At 34.1% G+C, this 24,484-nt stretch overlaps 1 protein-coding gene across 1 annotated transcript in view; it reads left to right on the top strand.

Annotated features, from left to right (window-relative positions):
• DCN (decorin) overlaps positions 1 to 24,484 on the top strand; it is a 62,686-nt gene that overhangs the window by 5,709 nt on the left and 32,493 nt on the right. The window contains 1 exon segment of the mRNA XM_001363123.5: positions 4,783 to 5,017. Coding sequence (XP_001363160.2) covers positions 4,816 to 5,017 — 202 coding nt within the window. The 5' untranslated portion in view covers positions 4,783 to 4,815.

The following is a 24,484-nucleotide window of genomic DNA, read 5'->3' as shown; positions in this document are numbered from 1 at the left end:
TACTGCAAAGTGCTGTATAGAAACCTACCTGTGGGACTCCAGGCAAGCCACTTAACCTCCATTACCTAGCCCTTGCCACTCTTCTGCCTTGGAAAAAGTAATATATAATATTGATTCTAAGATGAAAAATAAGGGTTTAAAAAAGTGCTATATAGGTACGTTTACACAAATTTAGATTAAGCTTGTGTGTATATATATAATAAATGAGCATAATGTATAATTATATATTATATATATAATCTAGATATGACCCAAATTTTGACCTAGAGATAAGAGTATAACATCAGTAAAACAGTAGAAACATATAGGGGAAAATGGATTTAAAAAATGACCATAGAAATAAATACCTAGAAGAAGTGAAGCAAAAGATCTTTTAAAAAATATTTATTGATTCATTTTTTGAACTTTTACCTTCTGTCTTAGAATCTATACTGTGTTTTGGTTCCAAGGCAAAACAGTAAGGGCTAGATAATGGGCATTAAGTGACTTGCCCAGGGTCACACAATTAGGAAGTGTCTGAGGACTGATTTGTACCCAGGACCTCCCATTTCTACTACTGAATCTCAATCCCTCAATCCCTCATCTTTTTTAGTTTAAATGAAATTAAGATTATGAAGGAAATATATAGAAAGAATAAATATCTTAGAAAACAAAGTTGTTATCCTTACTGAAATAATGGATTCTCTGAAAACTAGAATATGCTAAATCAATAATTTTATGAGACAGAAAAAATAGAAATAAAATATTAACAAAATATAATAAAATATAAGATACTAGTGACTAAAATCAACTAGAAAAGATAATTAAAAATTGTTTGTGTTGCAAAATTTTAAAGATCCTCTGTCACTCAAAAGAAGAAACATGAGAAGATATTCCCAACTCATCCTTTCAAGGACATGGGAGATCTACAGATGTTGAACATTACATATATTTTCAGACTTTTTTCAATGTATGGAAAAGTTATGCTCTAATTATAAAAAAAAATCTGGCTAAGAAATAGAAAGATAGATCAGTGCAACAGAACAGACATACAACAAACAGCAGTAAAAGATTGTAGTAATTTTGTATTTAATAAAACCATAGATACAAGTTTTGGGGGATAAAAAAATCACTATTTGGTAAAAATTGCTGGGAAAACTGAAAACTAGTCTAGCAGAAACTAGGTATGGACCAATATCTTACATGAATCACTAAGGTAGGATCAAAATGGATATTTGACTTAGACATAAAAGAAGATGCCATAAGTAAATTAGAAGAATAGAGAATATACTACTGATCAGATTTAAGGAGAGGAGAGGAATTTATGAGACAACGAGAGATGGAAAGCATTGTGAAATGTAAAATAGATAACTCAGAATACATTAAACTGAAAAGTTTTTGTTCAAATAATATAAATGCTTCCAAGATTAGGAGAATACAGGAAAATTTGGGAGGAAATCTGTGACAGCATCTCAAGAATTCACATATCTAAAATATGTAGCAAACATTGTCAAATTTATAAGAATAGAAACTGTCCCCTAATTGATAAACAGACAATTTTCAGATGAAGAAATCAAAGCCATATTTGGATATGTGAAAAAATTCTATAAATCATTACTGATTAGAGAAATGCAAACCAAAATAAATCTGAGATATATCAAATGGACTGACTAAAATGACAAAAGAGCAGGGTGACAAATGTTAAAGGGGATGTGGAAAAATAAAGACACTAATGCATTGTTGGTGGAGCTATGAATTTATCCAATTATTTTAGGGAGCAATTTGAAATTACACTCAGTAAGTTATAAAACTGTATACCCATAGACCTCATAATAATATCATTGTTGGGTCTATTTCCCAAGGAATATAAGGAAAAGAGGAAAAGAACCCATGTCCCAAAATAATTATTGTAGCTCTTTTTTGTGGTGGCAAAGTATTGGAAACTGAAGCGATGACCATCATTTGGGGAATAGCTGTGGAAAATGAGGTACATGATTGTGATAGAATACTATTGCACCATAAGAAATGATAAACAGACTGATTTTAAAAATGGAAAGAATTCTATGAGATAATTAACAGAAAAATGAGGAGAACATTACATACACCCATCACTAATGCTGGAAAAATAAACTGTGAATATTACCTCCAGAAGGTGAACAGAAAAGTTAAATATGAAAAATTTAATTTATATGAACATTTTGGTCTCTCTGATGACATATTTTGAGATGTGAGGAGGCTGGGGAGGGACTAGGACATTTGTTGATAGGATTTGTTATGTAAATAGGAAGAGAAGTAAGTTAAACATATAGGAGATTTGTTATTTCATTTGTGTACTATCTTCTTTTTCTTTTATGGAAGTGTTTGTATTATTTAGTTTTTTAAACATTTGGAATAATAAAAACCATTGGGGGAAAAGTTATGCTCATCTTTTTCTCTTCTTTTTTGTATGAAAAAAATACTATTTTTACATATGATACCTCATCTGGGAGGAGAAGAAGAGGGATACTGGTGAAAACTATGATGATGTAGAAGACAAAAGACATCCATAACAACTTATTTAAATAGAATTTTTGGGTTTCATTAAAACCATAAGGAAAAAAAAAACATCTAGGTTTTTAGAAAAAAGGAGTAAGGTAAAGCTAGAAAAAATGATTTGTCACCTTATGAAAGAAACTGCAAAGATTAAAGTCCCACAAAGGCAAGAGAAAAACAATTAGGATTACACAAGAGCTGGCAACTTTTACCAAACTGAAAGGAAAGCATGGAATTAATAAATCTGGATTTTGTTCAATAAGGAAGAATAAATTAATCTGAAAAACTGAATATAATCCTACATGGAAAAATTAAACAAAGAAACAAACAAAGAAACAAAAAAATTCATTGAAGTAGAAGACTTTTAAGCATTTCCAGTTTAAAGACCGGAGCTGAAAAAGAATGTTGAATGCAAAGACAATAGTCAAGAGTAAACTGGAAAATAAAAGTATTAATGTTAGATTTTTAGAAACAAACTGTAAAATGAAAGTATTAACAGTAATATGGGACATATATTCTAAGCTATTAAAGTGAGCAGACCAAATATTCTAAAACATTCACTAATCCTGGCAGTTAAAGTGTGTAGGCATTATCACCATTCCATTTGTAGATAAATTATATACCAGGAAGAAGTAAATAGATGCGGTAAGTTGTAGTATTATATTTACTTCTCTGATAAGAGTATATTATAAAGTGTCAATTAACTTGTCTTAATATTTGATTATAAAGGAATTTTGCACTTAATAGTTGGCAAGTATAATTTAATTTTTCTAAAGTTAATGTAACTTTGGTTACCTCTTATCAGAGGGAAATAATTTTGCCCCAAATCAGTCCTCAGACCTATGTAAGACTTGAAAATGACTAATTTGGATTCTTTTAAAGTAAAGTAATTTTTCTCTTTAAAAAAGAATGCTCAATTTGAAGCAGAAAAGTTGTAATCATTGTTGAAGACCAAAGGAAATGATAAAAATGCTATCAGAAGAACAAATGCATTAAAACTACCTCTTCCTGATAAGAATCCTTTTTATATACAATGTAATGTATGTATGTAGAAGAAGAAAAAGAAGGAGAAAGGAGGAGAAGAAGGAGAAGAATAACAACAAGAAGATGTAGAAGAACAAGAAGTCATTGAAGGAGTAGAACTTATTTTTTTCTTAGTGCCCTGTTAAGGATGTCTGTAAGGGAAAAGACCTTGCCACTGATCCATCATCTTGTAAGTAGAAGAGAAGTGGCTTTGTCTAGCAAGAGATTGATAAGGACAATAAAACAAGTAGAGAAGTTCTACAGGAACCAAGAATGTTGTCACCTGCAGTTCAAAGCTGTGAATTACTCCAGGTCTGTGGGTTTCCCTAAGTTTTGTGCTTCCTGTCTGTTTCTGTAGATCACTCTGCATTGATTGGGGAGTGTGACCTAGTTTTATGGGAGGACTTTAATGATATTTCTGTTCTGGCATTTAATTGGATAAATTCTATCATTATCCCTTCTTTGATCTTCTATCAAATAAACATGACTATTACTGATTTTGTTTTATTATTTAACACATCTTTTAAATTTGAATTAGTGGCACAGTGACTGATATGTAAATGATAAACGTATCAGAAAGAGCTTAGCAGCTATAGAGGCAAGCAGTAGAAAGATAATTGAAGATTGTCATAGGTCTGAGATACATGCCTTCCTCTGAGAATTTAAGACCTGCCGCCATGAATGCCAATGGAGTAAGAATTGCCTAAAGAGCAAGATTGAGGGTCTATGGGTATGCATTGAGATCTACATCCTAACTAGGCTACATTTTACTACTAAAAAAGTGTTACCAGATATATTGATTTATGTGAGACCTTTTTTTTTTCCATCTCCTTCGCCTAACAGTGCTATCTCTGGTTCAGAAGGCATGGGAGATTATATGATCTTATTTCACATTTGAAAAGCAAAGATCTTAAAATCACATTCCCATTCCCTGTTTTTCTCCCCTTCCAAATGCACCAGAAATGTTTCCATGTTATTTTCAAATGTACACTAATTACAAATAGGGCTTAAATTTGTTGCATTTATATCCACAATCTGGAGTACAGATCCTACTACAAAAAAGGGATTTAATAAATATTAATTGATTGATCTATAAACATAATTTTTGCCTTCTATTAGCTTATGAAAAGTAGAAGTTTGCTATTTTCTGACATTTTGCATCTATGATAAAATATAACAGATGAAACCATTTGGTAATGATGTAGTTTTATCTTGTTCCAACCCTTTTTTTGTTGTTGTTGTTCTTAGGTTCTCTGTTCCTGAAAGTCAATGAAATAAACCATGAAAGCTACTATCATCTTCCTCCTTCTTGTACCAGCATGCTGGGCCAAACCATTTCAAACGGGCTTATTTGACTTTATGCTAGAGGATGAAGCCTCTGGGGATGTTTCCACTGAACGTTTTCTTTCCCCAGATCCAATGGGGCCAATATGCCCCTTTCGTTGCCAGTGCCACCTTCGAGTTGTTCAGTGTTCTGATTTGGGTAAGTTGATCCAAAATTCCTCTATTTAAGTACCTTGTTAGCTTTCATCCTCTCCTTTTAGTAATTCTGCTCTAGTCAAATATATTCAATATATCATATAAATAACAATGGCGTTCATATATCATTTTTAGACTGGGAAAGCACTTTATAAATATAATCTAATTCTATCCTCACAGATCCTAGGATCTAGGTTTGAATTTTGATTTTATCATTTGATATTTATGTTTCCTGGAGCAAGTCACTTCTTTCCTGGTCTCCATAGCCTCATTTATAAAATTAAGACCCTTTAAGATCTATTTCATTAAGGACAAAGTATTTGGAAATCTGTTATTTGCATGGGGAATGTCTGATGAACATGTTGTTCAGACATTTTTAGTCAAGCCCAACTCTTCATGACCCCATTTGGGGTTTTCTTGGCAAAGATACTCTGGTGGTTTACTACTTCCTTCTTCAGATAATTTTATAGATAGGGAAACTGAGGCAAACTGGGTTAAGTGATTTGCCCAGGGTCACATAGCTAGTAAGTGTCTGAAATCAAATTTGAACTCAATTATATGAGTCTTCCTGACTCCATGCCCATCAGTCGCTGTATTCATTATGCCAACTAGCTGCCCTACATTTACCTCAGTAGCTACAAAATAAAATCAAAAATAGCAATTACAATACCCATTGTTTCAAGCTCCAAGCTGGGCAGAACAAACATTCAAGAACTTGTTTGACCTAGGAAATCAAGAGCCAAAATCATTAACATAATATTCAAATATCATAAAATTATATATATAAATGTTGAAGTGTCCAGATATAGGTTTATATTTGGGGTGCATAATTAAGAATACCCATTTCTATAGTGCTTTAAGATTTACAAAACACTTTACAAATATTATTTCATTTGACCCTCATGACAAATCCAACAAGATAGTTGCTCTTATCATCCACATTTTATAGAGGAGGCAACTAAGGCTGAAACGTTAAGTCAGGTCAATTAGCATTAATTAAGCACTTAATTTGTGCCAGGTACTTTGCTCAATGTTAAAGAAATATAAAAATATGATTCTTAATGAGTCAGATTCTAGTGGACTAAAAAACTTTTTAGGGGCATAGATTTAGGCTTAAAGACCACTCAATTCAACATCCTCACTTTACATATGAGAAAACTGAAAAAGAGAAAAACAATCAGAATTAGAGGTAAAAGAGATGTTAGAAGTTATCAAATTCAACCCTTTGACTTTATTGATGAGGAAACAAAAAAGACAAAAAAGATTAAGGGACAAATTACTCAAGGCAACATAGAAAAATAATAGCAGAACTGGTAAAATTCAAGTTATGGAATCACATATTTAAAGCTAGTGTACATCTTGGAAACAAAGTCTTTGATTTTACAAATGAGGAGCTGAGGTCCAGAGAGACTGAACCAGGATTTGAACCATTGTCCTCTGATGCTAGAGCTCCCTATTTTCAGTCAGGGCTTAGATTTGAGTTCACTTGACTGGTTCTGAATGCTAATGACTTTACTGTGACATCTCATAAGAAATGTTTAATATTCCAATAGTATTCTCCAATTTTTCTCAAATTAAAGGACTCTTTCTTCCTAATGCTCAAAATGAGAGGTAAAAAGACATGAATCACTTTCATATCCCTGCATTTTGAAGTCAAAAGAGATTTAGCCAGTCATTTGGTTAAACTTTAGGAGAAAAGTAGTAATAATTTAAAAAAAATCTTTTATTGAGCTGACTTTGACATGACAAATATGTTCAAAACTCAGTGGTTGATGAAAGCATTCCTGGATGGATTTCCAATTCCACATCATTAAAAAGCAGAAAGTCATTCACAGGAACACATAACAAAAAATGTTGTTATAGGATGGCATGCAGTTCAAAGATTCAGGAAAGGCATGGCGATGTTCGTCAAGATGAGCTATTTTCTCACATGTCCATGCTCCAGAGAAGGCTGGTTCAAAGGAAAACAAGTACTCTCATTTCTTTTGCTTTGGCAGTGAGGGGTCAGGAAGACAAGCTGATGCTGTGGGAACCTCCTGGAGGAGGGGACGCTCCTCTAAGCAAGGAAGACTGACCAATGACTGTAACTTCTGGTCAGAGATAGTTTTGCCTCATGATCACTAACATAGTGCATGGCATAGAGGAATTTAATAAATCCTTGCTAATGAATGTGTTAGAGGCAGGGCTTTACACCATTCTGTTTCTTATTTTTATTATAAAATCTCTTAAGTGAAAAGAAGTTGGTTAAGGTCTTGATGACTGATTCTCTGTGTCTCTTTCCCTGCTTCATGTTGTCCTTCTGTCTCTCTTTTGGTCTATCTCTGTCATTTATTTCTGTGGCTCTCTTTCTGTCCCTCCCTCTTTTTGCTTTTCTGTCACTCACTGTCTCTCTTTGTCTGTCTGTCTTTGTCTCTTCTTTCTTTCTCTCATTTTGCCTCTCTCTCCATAAATATAGTTACAGCTTCTTTCTTTTATTTTATTTTCTTTGAAAGTGTTTATGATTTCACTAGGCTAGAGAAATCCAGAAGCTCCCTTTTGCACTGCAAATTAGTGACTTTTCTGCAACTGAAGGTTTACAGAGTTGACCAGTTCATTGAAAGATTAACACTTTTACACAACCATTCTGTATCTGGAATAGATCTAGAACTCAACTTCTTTTGACTCTGAGGTCAGCAGTTTATGACAACATGTAGGGTTCATTGCCTCAAGTGATGACTAGGTATTTGTAAAAAATCATATTGAATTTATAGAATTAAAATCTGGGGGGCAGCTGGGTAGCTTAGTGGATTGAGAGCCAGATCTAGAGATGGGAGGTCCTGGGTTCAAATCTGGCCTCAGATGCTTCCCAATTGTGTGACTCTGGGCCCTAACCACTCTTCTGCCTTGGAACCAATATAGAGTATTGATTCCAAGATGGAAGGTAAGGGTTTTTTTTTTTTTAATCTGATCGATAATAACATCTAAGATTTCATATTGATTTGCTTAATTTTATAATGAGTGTCCAAAAGAAAATTTTTTATTAAAATAACAAATTTTAGGCATCAATCATTATATTATATTAAATTATAAATAGAAATCACATTTTTAAAAGGATAAGAGCCATCCCCAGAAATTCTCTCACTTGGGGAATAAATATTTTTGGCTAACATTTTTATTTATGTATGACTCCAAAGCAAAGCCATTGAGGTGGTAACTTCTTTGAATATTCCTAAAGAATCTCTTTAAATTATCCTTCTCAAACAGAGAAGATTATTTGAAGAGAAAGTGTGAAAACTTGAAAATTTGGTCTACACTGTATTGGATACACAGATAATCTATTTAATACAGATACACACATGTAGACAGATATATACATGTACACATGCATATACAGACAAGTCTATCCATATGTATGTTAATAAATACAAATGTATATGTGCTTTCCTTTTTTGTATCCTAAATTCATGTCAAAGTCAAAGACAATGACTTATAGAAATGGTACAGTGGAAATAATACTTCTCTGGAGTGAGAAGACTTTGGTTCAAACCCTCTCTCTGACACTTACTATTGATCTGGCTCAGAGAAAATTCCTTCAATTCCTGAACTTCTATTTCATCCTTTATAATTGAAGGGGTTGAACACAATGGCTTTTGAGGTGATATGATTGATGCTTAAAATTTGTTATTTTAATATAAATTTTTCTTTTGGACAGTCATTATAAAAGAGTTAAAAAGATTTAACTCTTGAGCTATGATAATATAACTATGTCAAGTCAACTGATCTGTTAAAAACTATTTTTTATTATTTTTTTATTATTTATTATTATCAGTGGAACGATAAATAAAAATAAATAAAAATTAAAAACCCACTCTCACCAAATTAAGGCTTCAATTCATATGTGACAGTAAATTGAACTTCAGAAATTTACCTTCCCTTTTTCTAGATTAGATGGGAAAGAAAAAAGTTAATATTATTCAAAATTGGAAACTGAAGGAGTTGGGTTCAAATCCTCTCTCAGAGATTTACTAACTATAACTTTTGTCAAGTCACTCAACCTATCTGTGCCTCAGGTTTTTTTTTTTTCCTAGAACAGGAGAAAAGTAGATTTAATAGCATACACAATTACTTCCAGCATTAATTTGTTATCTTGTGCTAATGGCTAATACAACTCTTTTTAATATAATACTTCCTTGGGGGAGTTAGGTGGCTCAGTGGATGGGGAATCAGGCCTGGAGACTGGAAATTGTGGGTTCAAATCTGATCTCAGATACTTGCTAGCTGTGGGATCTTGGGCAAGTCACTTTACCCCAGTTGCCTTGTCCTTACTGTTCTGTCTTGGAACCAATACTCAATATTGATTCTAAGACAGAAGTATGGATTTAAAAAAGAAAAGAATTCTAAAATTTTGCATAGAATAAATAATATTCTTCATGCAAAAAGATGATGGAGATGATATGATATAATGGTTAGGTTGCCAGCCTTTGAGCCTGAAAGACCCAAGTTCAAATCTTGCTTCTGAGACAGATTTTTCTGTCTGACTCCAGACGAGTTATCTATGAGTTATCTCAGCATTCTAACACAGTCAGAGATTGACAACATTTTTAAATCAACTGACTCATAGGAGGAATGAAACCTTATCCTTAATTGGAATTGTGGTCATCTTGTAGCCAACTCATCTATTTTTCCAGCTAAAAATGACATTAGTAAAATACAGAAAAATACAATAATGAGCCATATTTTATAGGTCAAAATTGACATATTTGGGAAATGGACATTTCTGGAAATTGTCATACGTGGAAAAGATGAATGGGATACAAATGGAAAAGAGATATTTGAAAACAAGAGAATTATAAAAAGGGAAGAGGAAAACAGAGAGGCAAGACAGTATAACAGAGTAGTGGGCTTGTAGATTGGGTTAGGAGGAACTTCAGAAACTATCTTGTTTTCATTTTATTAATGAGGAAGCTAAGGGATCCATAAGATAAGTTGCTTGCCCCAGACCTAACAATTAGTAAGAAGCAGATCTGAGGTTTTAAGGCAGATCTTGAGTTTCCAAAAGCAATGCTTTTTCCATTATACTATAGTACTTTGGAAAAAATTCAAGATATATCAAAATCAAGACTGAAATAATTTATTTGGAGCAATAGCTTCTGATTTTCATGATTTTCATATCTCCCAAAACATAGAAGACTGCACACATGTGTATTCATAAGTATATATACACACACACACATACCTACAGCTAGCTAGCTAGATGAAGACATAAAATCAACTCTAAGTTGTCTATGGGTCATCATCTAACATGTCCAACCTGTTCACCAAAAAGTCAATATTTTTAACATGATATTCTCCAGTTTCATTGTAAGAATTTCAAACAGAACTACTCTGTCAGCATTATTATAATATGTGGATATCTTACTACTAGTAATTCTAAGAACAGAAAGTAGAAAGGTGCTTTCACTGATGTAGAGTACTCCCACAGGAGGAGATTCCATCCATTAACTTAGGGTGGCACCTTCTCTACAACCTCTAGCCTAAGAAAATTGCTTAGAAATTTGAAAAGTTAAAGGACTTGTTCAGTCACAAAGCCAATCTGTATCAGTCAGAACTCGAGCTCAGCTCTTCTTGACCTCTGTTTTTATAATATGGTATTCTTAATAGCCCTCTGCAATAAGTGCAAATATGAATAGTTCTGTTTTACAGATGAGAAAACTGAATCTAAGAAATTTAACATGGTAGGACATCAATCTCATAAGTGGAAGGTCCCTGAGTTAGATCCTCAAAAGGGGGATGTGATACAATGGGAGAAGCTTCTAAGACAAAAAGAGGCATCTGATGGGATTAGCCATCCCCACTCAGAACTAACCCAAGGTCTAATGTTAGCCTGAGACCAGTGAAGTAGGACTTTCCCTCAGGGAGAAACTCTCCTGTGACAAGGTCAAACCTGGGGTGTCTACCTCCAAACTAAATAAACTGGAGATCAACAATCTGGCAAGCTACAAGTTTGGGGCCTTCTAGATTCCACATTGACAATAAGAGGAGAGGGATTGATCTTAATGACCTCCAGGCTCCTTCTCAGCTCTATATCTATAATCCAAGGTACTTTTAATGGTTCCTGAAGTCAAATCAATTTACAATATATCCATAAAGGAACAGATAGGCTCCCAAAGTATATCCTAAGACATAAAACCTACCCATTTTGATGAAATGATTATTTTGTTGGGATTCTGTTAACCTTAGACAGTGTGTGTCCCATTGTGTCTGGAAAATTCATCTAACAGGATGCAAATACCAACCTGTCCTAAGAGAGCCCTCAGATCTTCAAACATAAGTCCTGTTTAAATAGATAGTACAAAGCATTGCTGTGCAACTTACAGGAGAATCTAAGACTCTCCAAGAACTGCACTCAAACAAGTCTGGATTGTCTGGATTGTTCCATGTGTCCTGGCTTGTTGCACAATGTTAGAATAGCTTTTTTCTTCCCTAAATTTCATAAAATATGCCCATTATTTTAGTAAGTGACCCACTGTGTTTCACTTGATGACAAAGACTTAGCAGGCCTCTTTTTGTTGTTGTTTTTTATTATGAAAAGAGAGCGTGTTTGCCTTCATTTGAATCTCCCAAGTAAATTTTGTAGAATAAGTGAGTAATAAAACCCTTGAAAAGAGAATCATAACTTTAGAACAAAAGGGCACTCAGAGGCCATTGGGCTTACTCCCTTTAGTTTACAAAAAGGGACATTGAGTTTGACTGGAGTGGCTATTTAGAAGATTATAGATTTAGAGCTGAAGGGAATTTAGATGCTATCTAGATTGCCTTTTCTCATTTTAAAGTTTAGGAAACTGAAACCTGGAGATAAGTAAAGCAACTTTTCCAAGGTTGCTGGGGGCCTTCAAGCCAGGGTGTCTTGACACCATCACACATGGAGGCCAGGAGGTCACAAAGTGGCTCCTTGGCAGGATGGAGACATCCACTCATTTCCCTCCCCCCCCATGTGACTTTTCTCACTAATATCCCTTATTATTAGAACTGCTATGATTATTGTTCTCTCCCCAGCTTCAGGAAAAATAATATGAGAGCAAATACTCACATATTATTTCCCAAGAATACCACCAAAAGATCATAGTCACAAAACCAAACCCAAAAGACTATCATGGGTTAACTTCTGCTTATGCATATAACTCTTAACAAAGCTGTGCTTAGAAAACCCCCTACTCCCATGCACAGAAACAAATTCTCCTATGCCAGTACATAAATCATCTTAGGGAAAGGCTTGTACACTATGCCTTAGTACATCATGCCTCAGTGACTCAATTTACCAACCAAAATCCATCTTGGAAACTCCCCAATGAAATTCTAAAAAAATGATTAATTAACATTAAAACTGAATTGTGCTTCTATTACCCCTTTGATCCATCATCGTAGCCACAATGTTTGTTGATTGTCTTCACAGAATGTTAATCAGACAATTTGTCAAAAGTTAATGTGTCACTTACCCAATTATCTGCATTTGAACAGGTATATTGAATATGTATTCATTGGAGTATAAAAATAAACCAAACCTGGGCCTAGTAGAAGCCATTCCATGCAAAGCTTGGCCCCAGGCTGACACACACATAGCTGTCTTCCATCTTTCATCTCGGCCTTTGCTATCACACCTGACTGAGAACCCCCCAAACCATGAGCAAGGCAGGCCCTGAGTTCTCAGCACAAGGTCACATAGATCGTGTAACAGAACTGGAAATAAAATTGAAGTCCTTTAAGACTACAAATCCAGCATTGTCTCCTCTATATGAAATATAATGTAGTAACTGTTTGGATTAATTTTTTTTTCCCATGAGATTTTTAAGAATGTTATAGGGGAATGAATTTGATGAGAACTGCATTTCTATGAACAATACAATAAATTGCTATTTATCATAAGTTGGAATCAACTTTAACTTTGTTCTTAAGCAGCAGAAAACAAGAAAGTTTAGCTTCTGATGAATTATAAAAAGAATGTATTCTAGTTATTCCATTTCCATCATGAAACTTTGATGTATAGGCAATTGGCATATTGGATGAAGAGTTGACCTTGCATTAGAAAGGCCTGGGGTTGATTTCTGCCTTTGTATATACTATTTGTGTGACTCTGGGCATTTATTCTCTCAGTGAAAAGAGGCAGCTTTCTAAGTCTATCTAATTATTAGGAAGTTTTAAGAGGCAGGGCAGCTAGGTGGTACAGTGGCTAGAGTGCCAGGGCTGGAGTTAGGAAGACTAATTTTCATGACTTCAAATCTATCCACAGACATTTACTAGATGGATGACTCTGGACAGGTCACTTGTTTGTCTCAGTTTCCTCATCTATAAAAATGAGCTAGAGAAGGAAATGGCAGACCACTCTAGTATCTTTGCCAAGAAAACTCTAAGTGGGGTCACAAAGTCAGACATGACCAAAACGACCAAACAAGTCAGCCTGCTATACAGCCCAGAAATCTGGTTTTCAAGTCAAGAAGGCCTATGTCTCAGTTTTGCCAGAATCATATAACTTCTGATTGCCCCAAATCAAGTCTTGAAGACACTAAGATGCAGAGCATGTGCCTTCCTGAATTGGTAGAGAATCTCCCCATTCTGGAGTTCTGCATACCAACCAAATCAAAGGCACTATACCATTCCCATTTTAAAATAGGACTCCCAGAGAAAGTATCATGTAAGTTAAAACTATTCACTTCTGAAATATAGTTTAATTATCATTTGTAAAAAAAAGTTTTATTTTAAACTTAAAGACATGTTTATAATTTTGATGGTTTAGAACCATTTCAGCATCAAATTGCTGCCTCAGTAGAGAAAGAGAAGATGCTACTGTAATTTTGGTTCTATGTAGATGGGCAGCACAGGGTCTGGTTTCAGGGTGAAGATGACGTGGGTTCAGTCTTCATCTCTAACACATTCTGGCTAGTGATACTCTCAGCAACCCAGTTCACTCTCAGAGTTCTGACTAAATATTAAGAAATCTTAGAGGTGTTCAGGAATAGTGGTAGAAAAGTCACCCTCTAAAAGAAGAAAGTTATAAGAGGGTGAAAAGTAAGATATGAAGAGCCAGTGTATGTGAGCAGAGAGAATATTCCTTACAGGGGAGCTCTATGCATTAATGAATCTCAGGTTGAAATTAAAATAACATTTTTAACAAATAATCTAGATTTGTAGAAAAATTTTGAGACTGGATGGGTCATTTAACCTCAATGACCCAGACAATTCCCAAAGACTAAAAAAGTTTCAGAATTCCATGGAAGGAGGGAATTTCCACTCTGATGAAAACCTAGGCTTGGACTCCACCCTGTCTCTCTCCTTCCCTACAAAAAATTATCTAAGAAGACTAGGTTCATGCTTTAAAAGACCACAGGGATTTTAGGCCTAATTTTCTGGAATTCACTTTCAAATGATAACATCTCAGGATGAGCTTTAGAGAAAAAAACAAAACAAAACAAAACATCAAAGAACCCCATTAACAAAGACAAATAAATGAGTGGGATTTCCAAGAGACATAGAAATGCCAATATTTTTCCCCATCATAAACCATTTGAGAGGTGTTCTTGCAGGATATGACATGTTTTCTCCTTTTTATTAAAGTTGTTTTAAAGTGTTTTCATGGCTAAGTTCCATAAGGGTAGGAATATGTCCTGGCTAAACTTTCTAACTGCCTCAGTACTTAGCCCAAAATAAGTGCTTAATAAATATAGGCTGAATTAAGTTCAAATATTCCAGATGGAATCTTAGGAGTCCTGAGTGATAAATGAGATCAAGTTGGGACTCCACATAGCCCCGAGATTTTAAGCTGTCGGGCCAATACTGAGGCAGAGGATAGAGAAGTAGCTTTATAACCAGGAAGACTGGAGTTCCAATGCCTCTTCTGATGCTATGGCGGTATAACCATGGACAGGTCAGTTAAGCTCTCATTGTTCTAGTTGACTCTCTAAGACTTTAAGTCTTGGAGACTGCACTGGCAGAGGGTATTATCTTAACTGGGGATTTTGCTGTATCAATGAAATTACAGATCCAGTAACTATGCTTCTCTTCTGTAGAATGAATAGAAGGGAATAATATGAAATACCGCTAGAAAGATAAAGAGGCTCTCAATTTTGGGGGGAACCTGACAATTCCAAGCACAGTAATTGGACATATAGAGAAACAATTGCAACCTACTGAGTCCTTTGGAACGGGAGAATGAATGATGTGATCATATTTCATTAAACAGTTTCATTAAAAAGATCAATAATTCTGGTAAAAATAATGGGTGTATGTATGTATGAATAAATTAAAAAAACACATTTATTAAGCATTTATCATGTTCTAGTGCTGGGAATGTAAATAATATCAAGAAAGACAGTTCCTATCCTTCAAATAACTTATATTTTAATGAGAGAAGACAACAATCAGTCAGTCAATAAATATTTATTATGCATTAAATAAGTGTTAGGTGCTAAGTGCTGAGGATATGGTCAGGAAGTGATGTAGAGGCCTGATTCTGGGCAAAAAAAGCAAAATAACTCACTTGTTAGGGTGAAAGGTGCCAGGTTCAAATCCAAGTTTTGGTGGGAGAGTATTAAAGAAGATAGCCAGAGAACAAATGATATAGTTTGGAAATATCTAGAAAACAACATGGAAACTTGCTTTGAAGTATACATTGGAGGGGAGATAGCATTTAGGAATCATATGGGTTGGAATCCTAAATATCTTGCTATAAGATGAAGGGGTTGGACGAAATGACCTTTAAAGAGATTTCTCACTCTAAATCTATATTCCTGTGACCTGTTTGGGGAAGTTGGTGGCACAGTGGATAGGTTATAGGTCCTGGAATCAAAGACTCATATTCCTTAGTTCAAATCTGACTTCACACATTTTACTAGTTGTTAGACTCTGCACAGTCATTTAATCCCCATTTGCCTCAGTTTCCTCATCTGTAAAATGAGCCGGAGAAGGAAATAGCAAACTGAAATGACTGAACAAACAACATGACTTATTAAGAAGCTATAGCAATGCTTTAGGAAAGTGGAAATGAAAATCTATATTAGGATGATGGCAGTGAGAATAGAGGAGAAAGGAAGACTATAAAGATGTTATATAGTTAGGACTGATGGAAGCTAATATGAATTTGAATATGGGAGCCAAAGGAAATGGAAGAATAGGCTTAAGGAAAAAGACAAGAAGCCCAAGTTTAAACATATTAAAATTTAAGTATTAGTAATATAGCTAATTAAGGGGTCTTGAATATAGGCACAAATGCAAGTCTGGAGCTCAGAGGAGAGATATTGGTTAGAAATGGTGTTTGGAGAATCATTGGAACAAAGAGAGTTGAAACAATGGGAACTAATAAGATTAGTAAGGGAGAGAGGAAAATGGAGAGACCAATGGACAGGTGATTGGAGAAGTAATCAGGGAGGTAGGAATTATAACTGGAGAGTGCATTATCTTTGAAGCCAAGGGGGAAAAAAGGGTATCTGATAGAAGGGAGTGGGCAATAGTATAAAACATTGCAGAGGTAGAGGAAGATAAGGACTGAGATGTGGTTACTGGGGTTGGCAAAATGGAGATCATTGATGTGAGTGAATAGTTTTAATAGAGTGGGGAGTGACAGAAAGAGAAAGTGTCAAATATAACTTTTTTCCAGAAACTTAGTAATGAAAGATAGAAGAAATATGGGAGAGCAGCTAAGTGGGGCAGAAGAATCAAAGAAAGGCTTCATTGGTTTAAGGCAGGGATGTTCTGGAGCTCTGAGCTGCTTTTGAGAGCTGATTGTTAACATTTCAATATGAGTGTTTAAACTTTGGGAATCCATGAATGCTAGAAAACAGGGCTGAATTTATTATTTTGTTGATAGTTTAGAAAGAAAAATTGATAAATAAAATGCTAATAATGCAGATTAAATTAATATGCAAGGCTATGATACAATCCAATACAACACAATATAATACAAATTAATATAATATAGTATGGTATAACATAATATAATATGATGTAATATAATATAATATAACATAATATGATATGATATGGTATAATACAACATGATCCAACATGAAAATACAATATAATATAATATGATATGCTATACTATGCTATACTATAATATAACATTATATTATATTATAACATAATACAATACAATACAATATCAGGTAATGCCATGTCATGTCATGTCATATCATGCAATGTCATGTCATATAATGTTATAATATGATATGATATGATATGATAGGATGTGTGATGTGATGCAATGCGATGCGATGTGATGTGATGTGATGCAATGTGATGTGATATGATATGATATGATGTGATGTGATACGATACGATACGATACAATACAATACGATACGATACAATATGATATGATATAATATAATTTGCAGATTAATTTGCAGATCTGGTTGTTAAATATTTATCAGCACATTTGGGAATGGGGAGACCTGCATGCCTAAAGGCAGATAAGGAGATAAGGAGTCAATGATAAAGAAAAGATTGCATTTCAGAAAAGAATTATAATATCATTTCTTTAGAATCTTAGGGAACTTAGAAGAGATGAGTAAGAACAAGATCAAGGGATATATAATGAGCATTAAGGATGCCATTTTTCTTTCACTGTAGGAAAGACAGTTCGAGTTAGGCATCAATGAGTTATTTATATTTAATGAATCATTTAATAATAGTTAATATTTCTATATTAATTTAATTTTGCAAATTTTAATATATATGTACATACATATCTATTCTCATTTGATAATCCCCACAAACTCTGTATTAGAGATGATATCTCCACTTTACAGATGAGAAAACAGGCTGAGAAAAGTCCCTTCAAAGTTCAACTTAGGCACTACTTCTTTACCTGTCTTTTTATTATTCTTGCAGTTCTTAGTGCCTCTACAACATGGTGGGAGTTTTCAAATATATATATTTATTACATATGTATTATTAATTTATAAATCTGAAAAAAGCTACTTTTCTCTCTTAGAATGTAACCTTTTTGAGAATCACTATTGTTTCACTTTTTTATTCTTATCATAGTTTTTGGCAAATAGTAGGTGCTTATAAGTGTTTATTAGAATGAGACACTGTAGTGGATAGTTTGAGAATTTATTGGAAACTTTAACTTTTATGAAGGATTCTTATAAAGTCATGGACAAAAACTGCAAATAATAAGAAATTATGGAGGGGTTGCAATAAGCACCAGTAGAGGAAGTGCCATATTTATAGAGAATCTACATCATTAGATTGTAAACTCCTTAAGGACAGGGATTTCTTTTTTGGTTCTTTTTGTATCCCTAGCATCCAGCATTGTCTGGCAAATAGTAGGTATTTAGTAAATACTTTTGATTAAGTGAGTGATTGGATGGCATAAGATTCTCTTTACCTACCTAAGTTTAGTCTTATTTTTTTTTCAATAACCATTTATAGAGTCAATCTTCCATGGTCTCTTTTTGGAGAAGTTCACATAGTGAAAGAAGTTTAATTAAGGTCATTGACCTTTGCTACCATTTTCCTGAATGAAAGAAACTTATAGCAACCTTGAAAGATTTACAAGTTAACCAAAATTAAAATATTCCTTATAGAGTGTCTGGATTTCACCCAAATTTCATTAGATGCATCAATTGAGAAACATTTATTAGCTCCTACTGGGTTCCAGATTTTTTCACACACGGGGGAATACAGTATAATTCCTGCCTTCAAGAAATTTATATTCTACTGGGAGGGATATAAATATGTTGAATTCAAAATCCTTCAGTGCCACATTTTCAACTCTTAACTTTGGATAATGCTTAGTTATTTGGGCTCTGGGACCTTTCCAAAATTTCAATAAAAACACACATAGTAACCATGTTCTATGGTGTAGGAGAAAGATTGAGAAAGATTACTGTATGACTATGGGTAAGTCTTTTCTTGTTTTCTTTACCTGTAAAAGGAAAGACTTGGGAAGCAATGTGGTAGAAATATGCCATCCTCTCAAGTCAGGGGTCCCAACTTCAAACCCAAACTCTGAAATTTGTGTGACCTTGGGCCAGTCACTTAAACTTTCAGAGCTCTCATCTATAACATGGGAAGTTGGAGTGGATGGGTTCTAACATCTATTCTGGCTCTAAACAGATGATTATATGTTTTAAACTTTATATTTTTTGGGCCAATGAATGGTTAGAAAATATTAATCAAAATTACCATAGTGCACAGGTCTAAGAATAGAAGAATTGTTCACATAATTTTAGACTAATTTTCTCCCTTTGAATTTTGGAGAGAAAAATAACATTTCCATAGTTACTCAGCAATAGAGAGATAATATAAGAATAAACAGACTGAAAATAGACAAGGCTTTGGATTGATGTGATCGATGGGGTGGACTGAAACTCAAAGGGATTATGGTACAAGGACTTCTCATTTTCCCAAAATATGCACCCCATATGTCAATCCAGGGTGCTAAAGGGATTCTGACTACCCCCCACATATTGTTACATAAACAATTCTTTGCACCCTACGTACTATTTAGGCACATAACAATATAAAGTCAAAAAGTATCAACATCATATTCTCTGTTGAAATCCCAGATGCAATTGGAGAAAAACAAGATTGGGAACCAAGCCCTTGGATAAATCTTGGATTTGGAAACATGCCATTGAAAAATGCATGAAAATTTTGTGATGACCTGGCCCTTTTCCATCCTGATGTTATCCAGATTTTTTTACAGTTGTTAGGACAAAGCTATTTATCACTGGGACAACCAGGAGGGAAATATTTATTATTCTTCATTTCAGACAGTTCATTTTGGTTGACATGATTTTTAAAAAGAATAAATCTTTTAATAAAAGAAATTCAAACTCCTTTTGAAAACATTCATGCACGTATATACACATATGGATCTACAAACATGTTATATGCATATATAAACAATATAACAAACTCACAGAATCATGTGAATATATAAATACAAATCATAGAATATATTAGAAATAGTTTGCCTATCATTCATCTTATGAAAACTTATGGATGATTACTTCTGAGTAACATTTTTTGATTTAGAGAATAACTTAATTAGATTTTGGTGCATACCTGATAATACTAGGTAAGCTAAGATGGATGAAACACGACAACTGATAAAGCAAGAAAGGAGAGTGTTTTATTTGTCAGATTATATATGTCCAAGGTTAAAGTCATTAAAAAAACTAATTAGCAATTAAGAAGTTCAAACATATTGTGTTTGCATTTACCTATGCATTTATTATGTTAGTTTTGCCCTAGTCACCAAAACAATCCACCTAAAATGATTGAAGGTCATTAGTTTATATCCCTGTGCTTTTCTGAAAGTATATTACAACTTCTATAAAGAAAATTGTAGGCTTTTAATTGCTATCTAATTTAATGTACAAAACTTCACAGTCATGTTTTATGGATAACTATAACATTCATTACCTCCAATATAAATGTCTGAAGAATTTATAGTTAGCAACAGTTTTTTAAGTTTATATTTTTTTCTAATAACTTTTAAATTGTAAAGCAATAGATTACACAGAACTTAATGATTTTTTAGGAAGTAGATGTACATCATTTGAAAGATCAAGTCAATCAACCTTCCCTCAATAGTTGAATTATTAATCACTCACTAAATACTCAATCTTCCAGTATCATTTCAGTACTAGGCAAAAGAAAAGTATAAAGCAAAATGTTATTCATTACTAAAATGAGGAAAGAATGAGAATAATGAAAGATACACATATAGTGAAGGCTTGATATATATATATATATATGTATATATGGAGAGAGAGAATTGATTATTCTTTGCCTAATTTAATAATTTAATTGTGATATGATATATGGAGAAACATTTCCTTGAAAGTTGATACCTGGTTTGAAGTTTGCTACTAGGAAAATAGAGATGAGTTGACTAGACATCCCCTCTGTAATCTGGCTGTTTGCTCCAGAGGATCTTATGCCTATAATTTAGAGTAGTCACTAGATGACAGTAATCCCTTGTTAGATGACCTAAACAGGTAAAAAACATCTCCATTGTATGAATTTAGGATAAAAACAATAAGCTTTCTGATGATACACTTTTTACTTAAAATAAATCACTAATTTTTTACAAGTAACCAAATTCAGTTCAAATCTGGCCAAATTCCTTCCTTCCTTCTTTCCTTCCCTTCCTTCCGTCCTTCCTTCCTTCCCTTCCTTCCTTCCTTCCTCCTTCCTTCCTTCCTTCCTTCCTTCCTTCCTTCCTTCCTTCCTTCCTTCCTTCCTTCCTTCCTTTCTTTCTTTCTTTCCTTCGTTCTTTCTTTCCGTTCTTTCCTTTCTTTCTTTCTTTCTTTCTTTTCTTTCTTTCTTTCTTTCTTTCTTTCTTCCTTTCTCTTCCTTTCTTCCTTTCTTCCTTTCTTCCTTTCTTCCTTCCTTCTTCTTCCTTCCTTCCTTCTCTTCCTTCCTTCCTTCCCTTCCTTCCTCCTCCTTCCTTCCTTCCTTCCTGTCCTTCCTCCTTCCTTCCTTCCTTCCTTCCTCCCTCCCTCCCTCCCTCTCTCTCTCGCCTTCCTTCCTTCCTTCCTTCCTTCCTTCCTTCCTTCCTTCCTTCCTTCCTTCCTTCCTTCCTTTCCTTCCTTTCTTTCTTTCTTTCTTTCTTTCTTTCTTTCTTTCTTTCTTTCTTTTCTTTCTTTCTTTCTTTCTTTCTTTCTTCTCTTTCTTTCTTTCTTTCTTTCTTTCTTTCTTTCTTTCTTTCATTCTTTCTTTCTTTCTTTCTTTCTTTCTTTCTTTCTCTTTCTTTCTTTCTTTCATTAATATATATCAATAAAATAATACTTTAAGCCCTAATTGATCACAACTGTATATTTCTAAGGTGTGAATGCTCATACTGAAAGTTTAACAATCAGTTTCTCCCAAGATGATCCAGTTAGTTCTAGTATACTTTTCTATACAGCACTAATTATTCATAAGTGAAATGACAGTGGCCTACTGAGACTTTAGAAGAACCTGAAATTCCTCAGAGAATAAAAAACAAGGACATTGACAAAGGAAAGCCTTCTGATAAAAAAAAGAAAAAAGATATTTCTCAAAGGCTGAAGGGAAGTATTACCCAAGTATCTTAAGTAAAAATATATCAGGAGTAACTAAGTGGCTCAGTGGATAGAAAGTCAGGTCTGGAGATAGGACATCCTGGGTTCAAATCTAGCCTTTGATACTTTCTAGCTGTGTGATCCTGGACAAGTCACTTAGCCCTAATTGCCTAGCCATTACCATTCTTCTGCCTTGGAACCAATACTTAGTATTGATTCTGATCTAAGGGAAAGGTATTTACAAAAAACAAAATAGGGCAACAATCTGTAAGGTCCTTGAGGACAAACCATATTTATTTTTGTTTTTGTTTATTTTCAGTGTCCATCAGAGCATTTGACAAATAGTAGGCATTTAAAAAGGGGACAGCCAAATAGAACACCAACCCTGGATTCGAGAAGACTCATTTTTCTGAGTTTAAAATCTGGCCTCAGGGACTTACTAGCTATGTGACCTTGGGGAAATCACTTAACATTTTTGGCCTCAGTTTCTTCATCTGTAAAATGAATTGGAGAAGGAAATGGCAAGAAACTCCAGTATCTTTGCCAAGAAAACCCTAAATGGGGTTACAAAAAGCAAGTCATAGACTGAAATAACTGAGCAACAGAAAGCACTTGATAAATAGCTAATACTTATTAATAGTACTTTAAGGTTTTCAAAGCAGTTTACAAATATCTCAATTTATCATCAACAACCCTAGGAAGTTTGTGCTGTTTTTAATATAATCCCCATTTTAGAAAAAGGAAACTGAGGTTAAGAAACTGGCCCAGAGTCCTCACATCATCAGCATGTATCAAAGGTAGGAACTGAAATTCTATTTTCTAGGACCAAAGGCTAGTTCTCTATTACTATGCCTCACTGTTTCTCCAGTGTATTTCAGCATTTCATTTTTAAGTCAGCAAGTTCTGAAAGAGTTTGGAGAAGAGAAGTCAGGAGATAGTGATGATCCTGGGAATCTCCCTAGAAAGAAAGGGATTTTCGTTGGTGATTCAAATCCTAACTATCAGTCAAAGTTCATTTAAAATGGGAAGGAGGAGAAGGCAATTTAATGAGGGCTAAAATTCAAATGATAAAATTGGGGATAATGATATTGGCATTTTTAGAAAAATAAGTCTAATTCTGATCTACCCAGGATCATAGGTTTAATGCTGGAAGGGAGCTGTGACAAGGAAATTTTCCAAGTATAAAATTTCCCAATGGTGAAATTTCCAACATTTATAAGTCTAAGGAATTTTAAGGTTTACAGAGCTTAAAGGTTATCTAGTATAACCCCTATGTTTTACATTTGGAAGAAAGAGGTCAAGAAAGAGGGAGTGATGTGCTCAAGACCACACAGGTAGAAAGTAACAGATCCTGGATATAAACCCAAGTTCTCTCACTCTGAGTCCTGGAAGCTTTCCATGGCTCCACACTGGTTCTCCTCTAGAGTATAAGTAGGGGAACCATATGGGGATGGTGAAAACAATATTGGTCTGGGAATTAAAGACAAGCTTTTGTTCTGGCTATGCTATCAACAGATATTTACTTTTTTATTCTTTATTTTTATTATGAACTTAATCATTTGATACTTCAAAGAACCTGTGACCTCATTAATTTGGGTTTTCTCTTCCAACAATGTAGATAATAATCAATCACACTTCTCTTCCTGTTCTTGTGCCTTTCCAGTTTGTTAGAAGCAGATCTACAACCTCCTGTGAATCTGCCAAGCTAGTTCACCCACTGAGTATCCCATTAATTTAAGAACCCACAAAATATACTCATAAATTTACAGAATAAGGAGAAAAATTTTACATGGCAAACCTAGTATTTTTTTGGGACCAAGAAAAATAATGAACAGCAAGCCAAGTAAAATATGCTTCTCTTTTGTGTACTTTTCCACGTTTCTCTGAAGTTCTCCTACCACGGTATTATGTTTATTTTCTTCTTTTTTCTTTCTTCTTTCTGCTTTTCTCCCTCTATATTTTTCCCTCTCGATCTTTCTCCCTCTTTCACTCTCCTTGTTTCTGGCTCTCTATCCTATATACATCTAAAATCCAATATTCAGGAAGAAATTAATTTGCTTTTCCCCTAAACATACTCTGAGGATAGCTTGGTAAGTAATAGTGTATAGAGTGCCAGACCTGGAATCCAGAAAGATTCATCTTTCTGAGTTCAAATCTGGTCTCAGGTCACTTACTAATTGTGTGACCCTGGGCAAGTCACTTAACACTGTTTGCCTCAGTTTTCTCTTCTGTAACATGAATTGGAGAAGGAAAAGCCACTTCAGTATCTTTGCCAAGAAAACCTCAAATGGGGTTGTGAAGAGTTGGGCATGAATGAAGTGGTTTGAAAAACAATTGCAACAACAAAATCTATCCTTGCTTTTAAACTTTCATATCCCTCTGAATGACACTCAACAATCTTTCATTTACCTAATTTAAAGTCTTAGTCTTGACATTTC

This window comes from Monodelphis domestica, chromosome 5, assembly GCF_027887165.1.
Source record: "Monodelphis domestica isolate mMonDom1 chromosome 5, mMonDom1.pri, whole genome shotgun sequence".
Lineage (NCBI taxonomy): Eukaryota > Metazoa > Chordata > Mammalia > Didelphimorphia > Didelphidae > Monodelphis > Monodelphis domestica.
The sequence above is the reverse complement of the archived record's forward strand: the minus strand, read 5'-3'. Positions and strand labels throughout refer to the sequence as shown.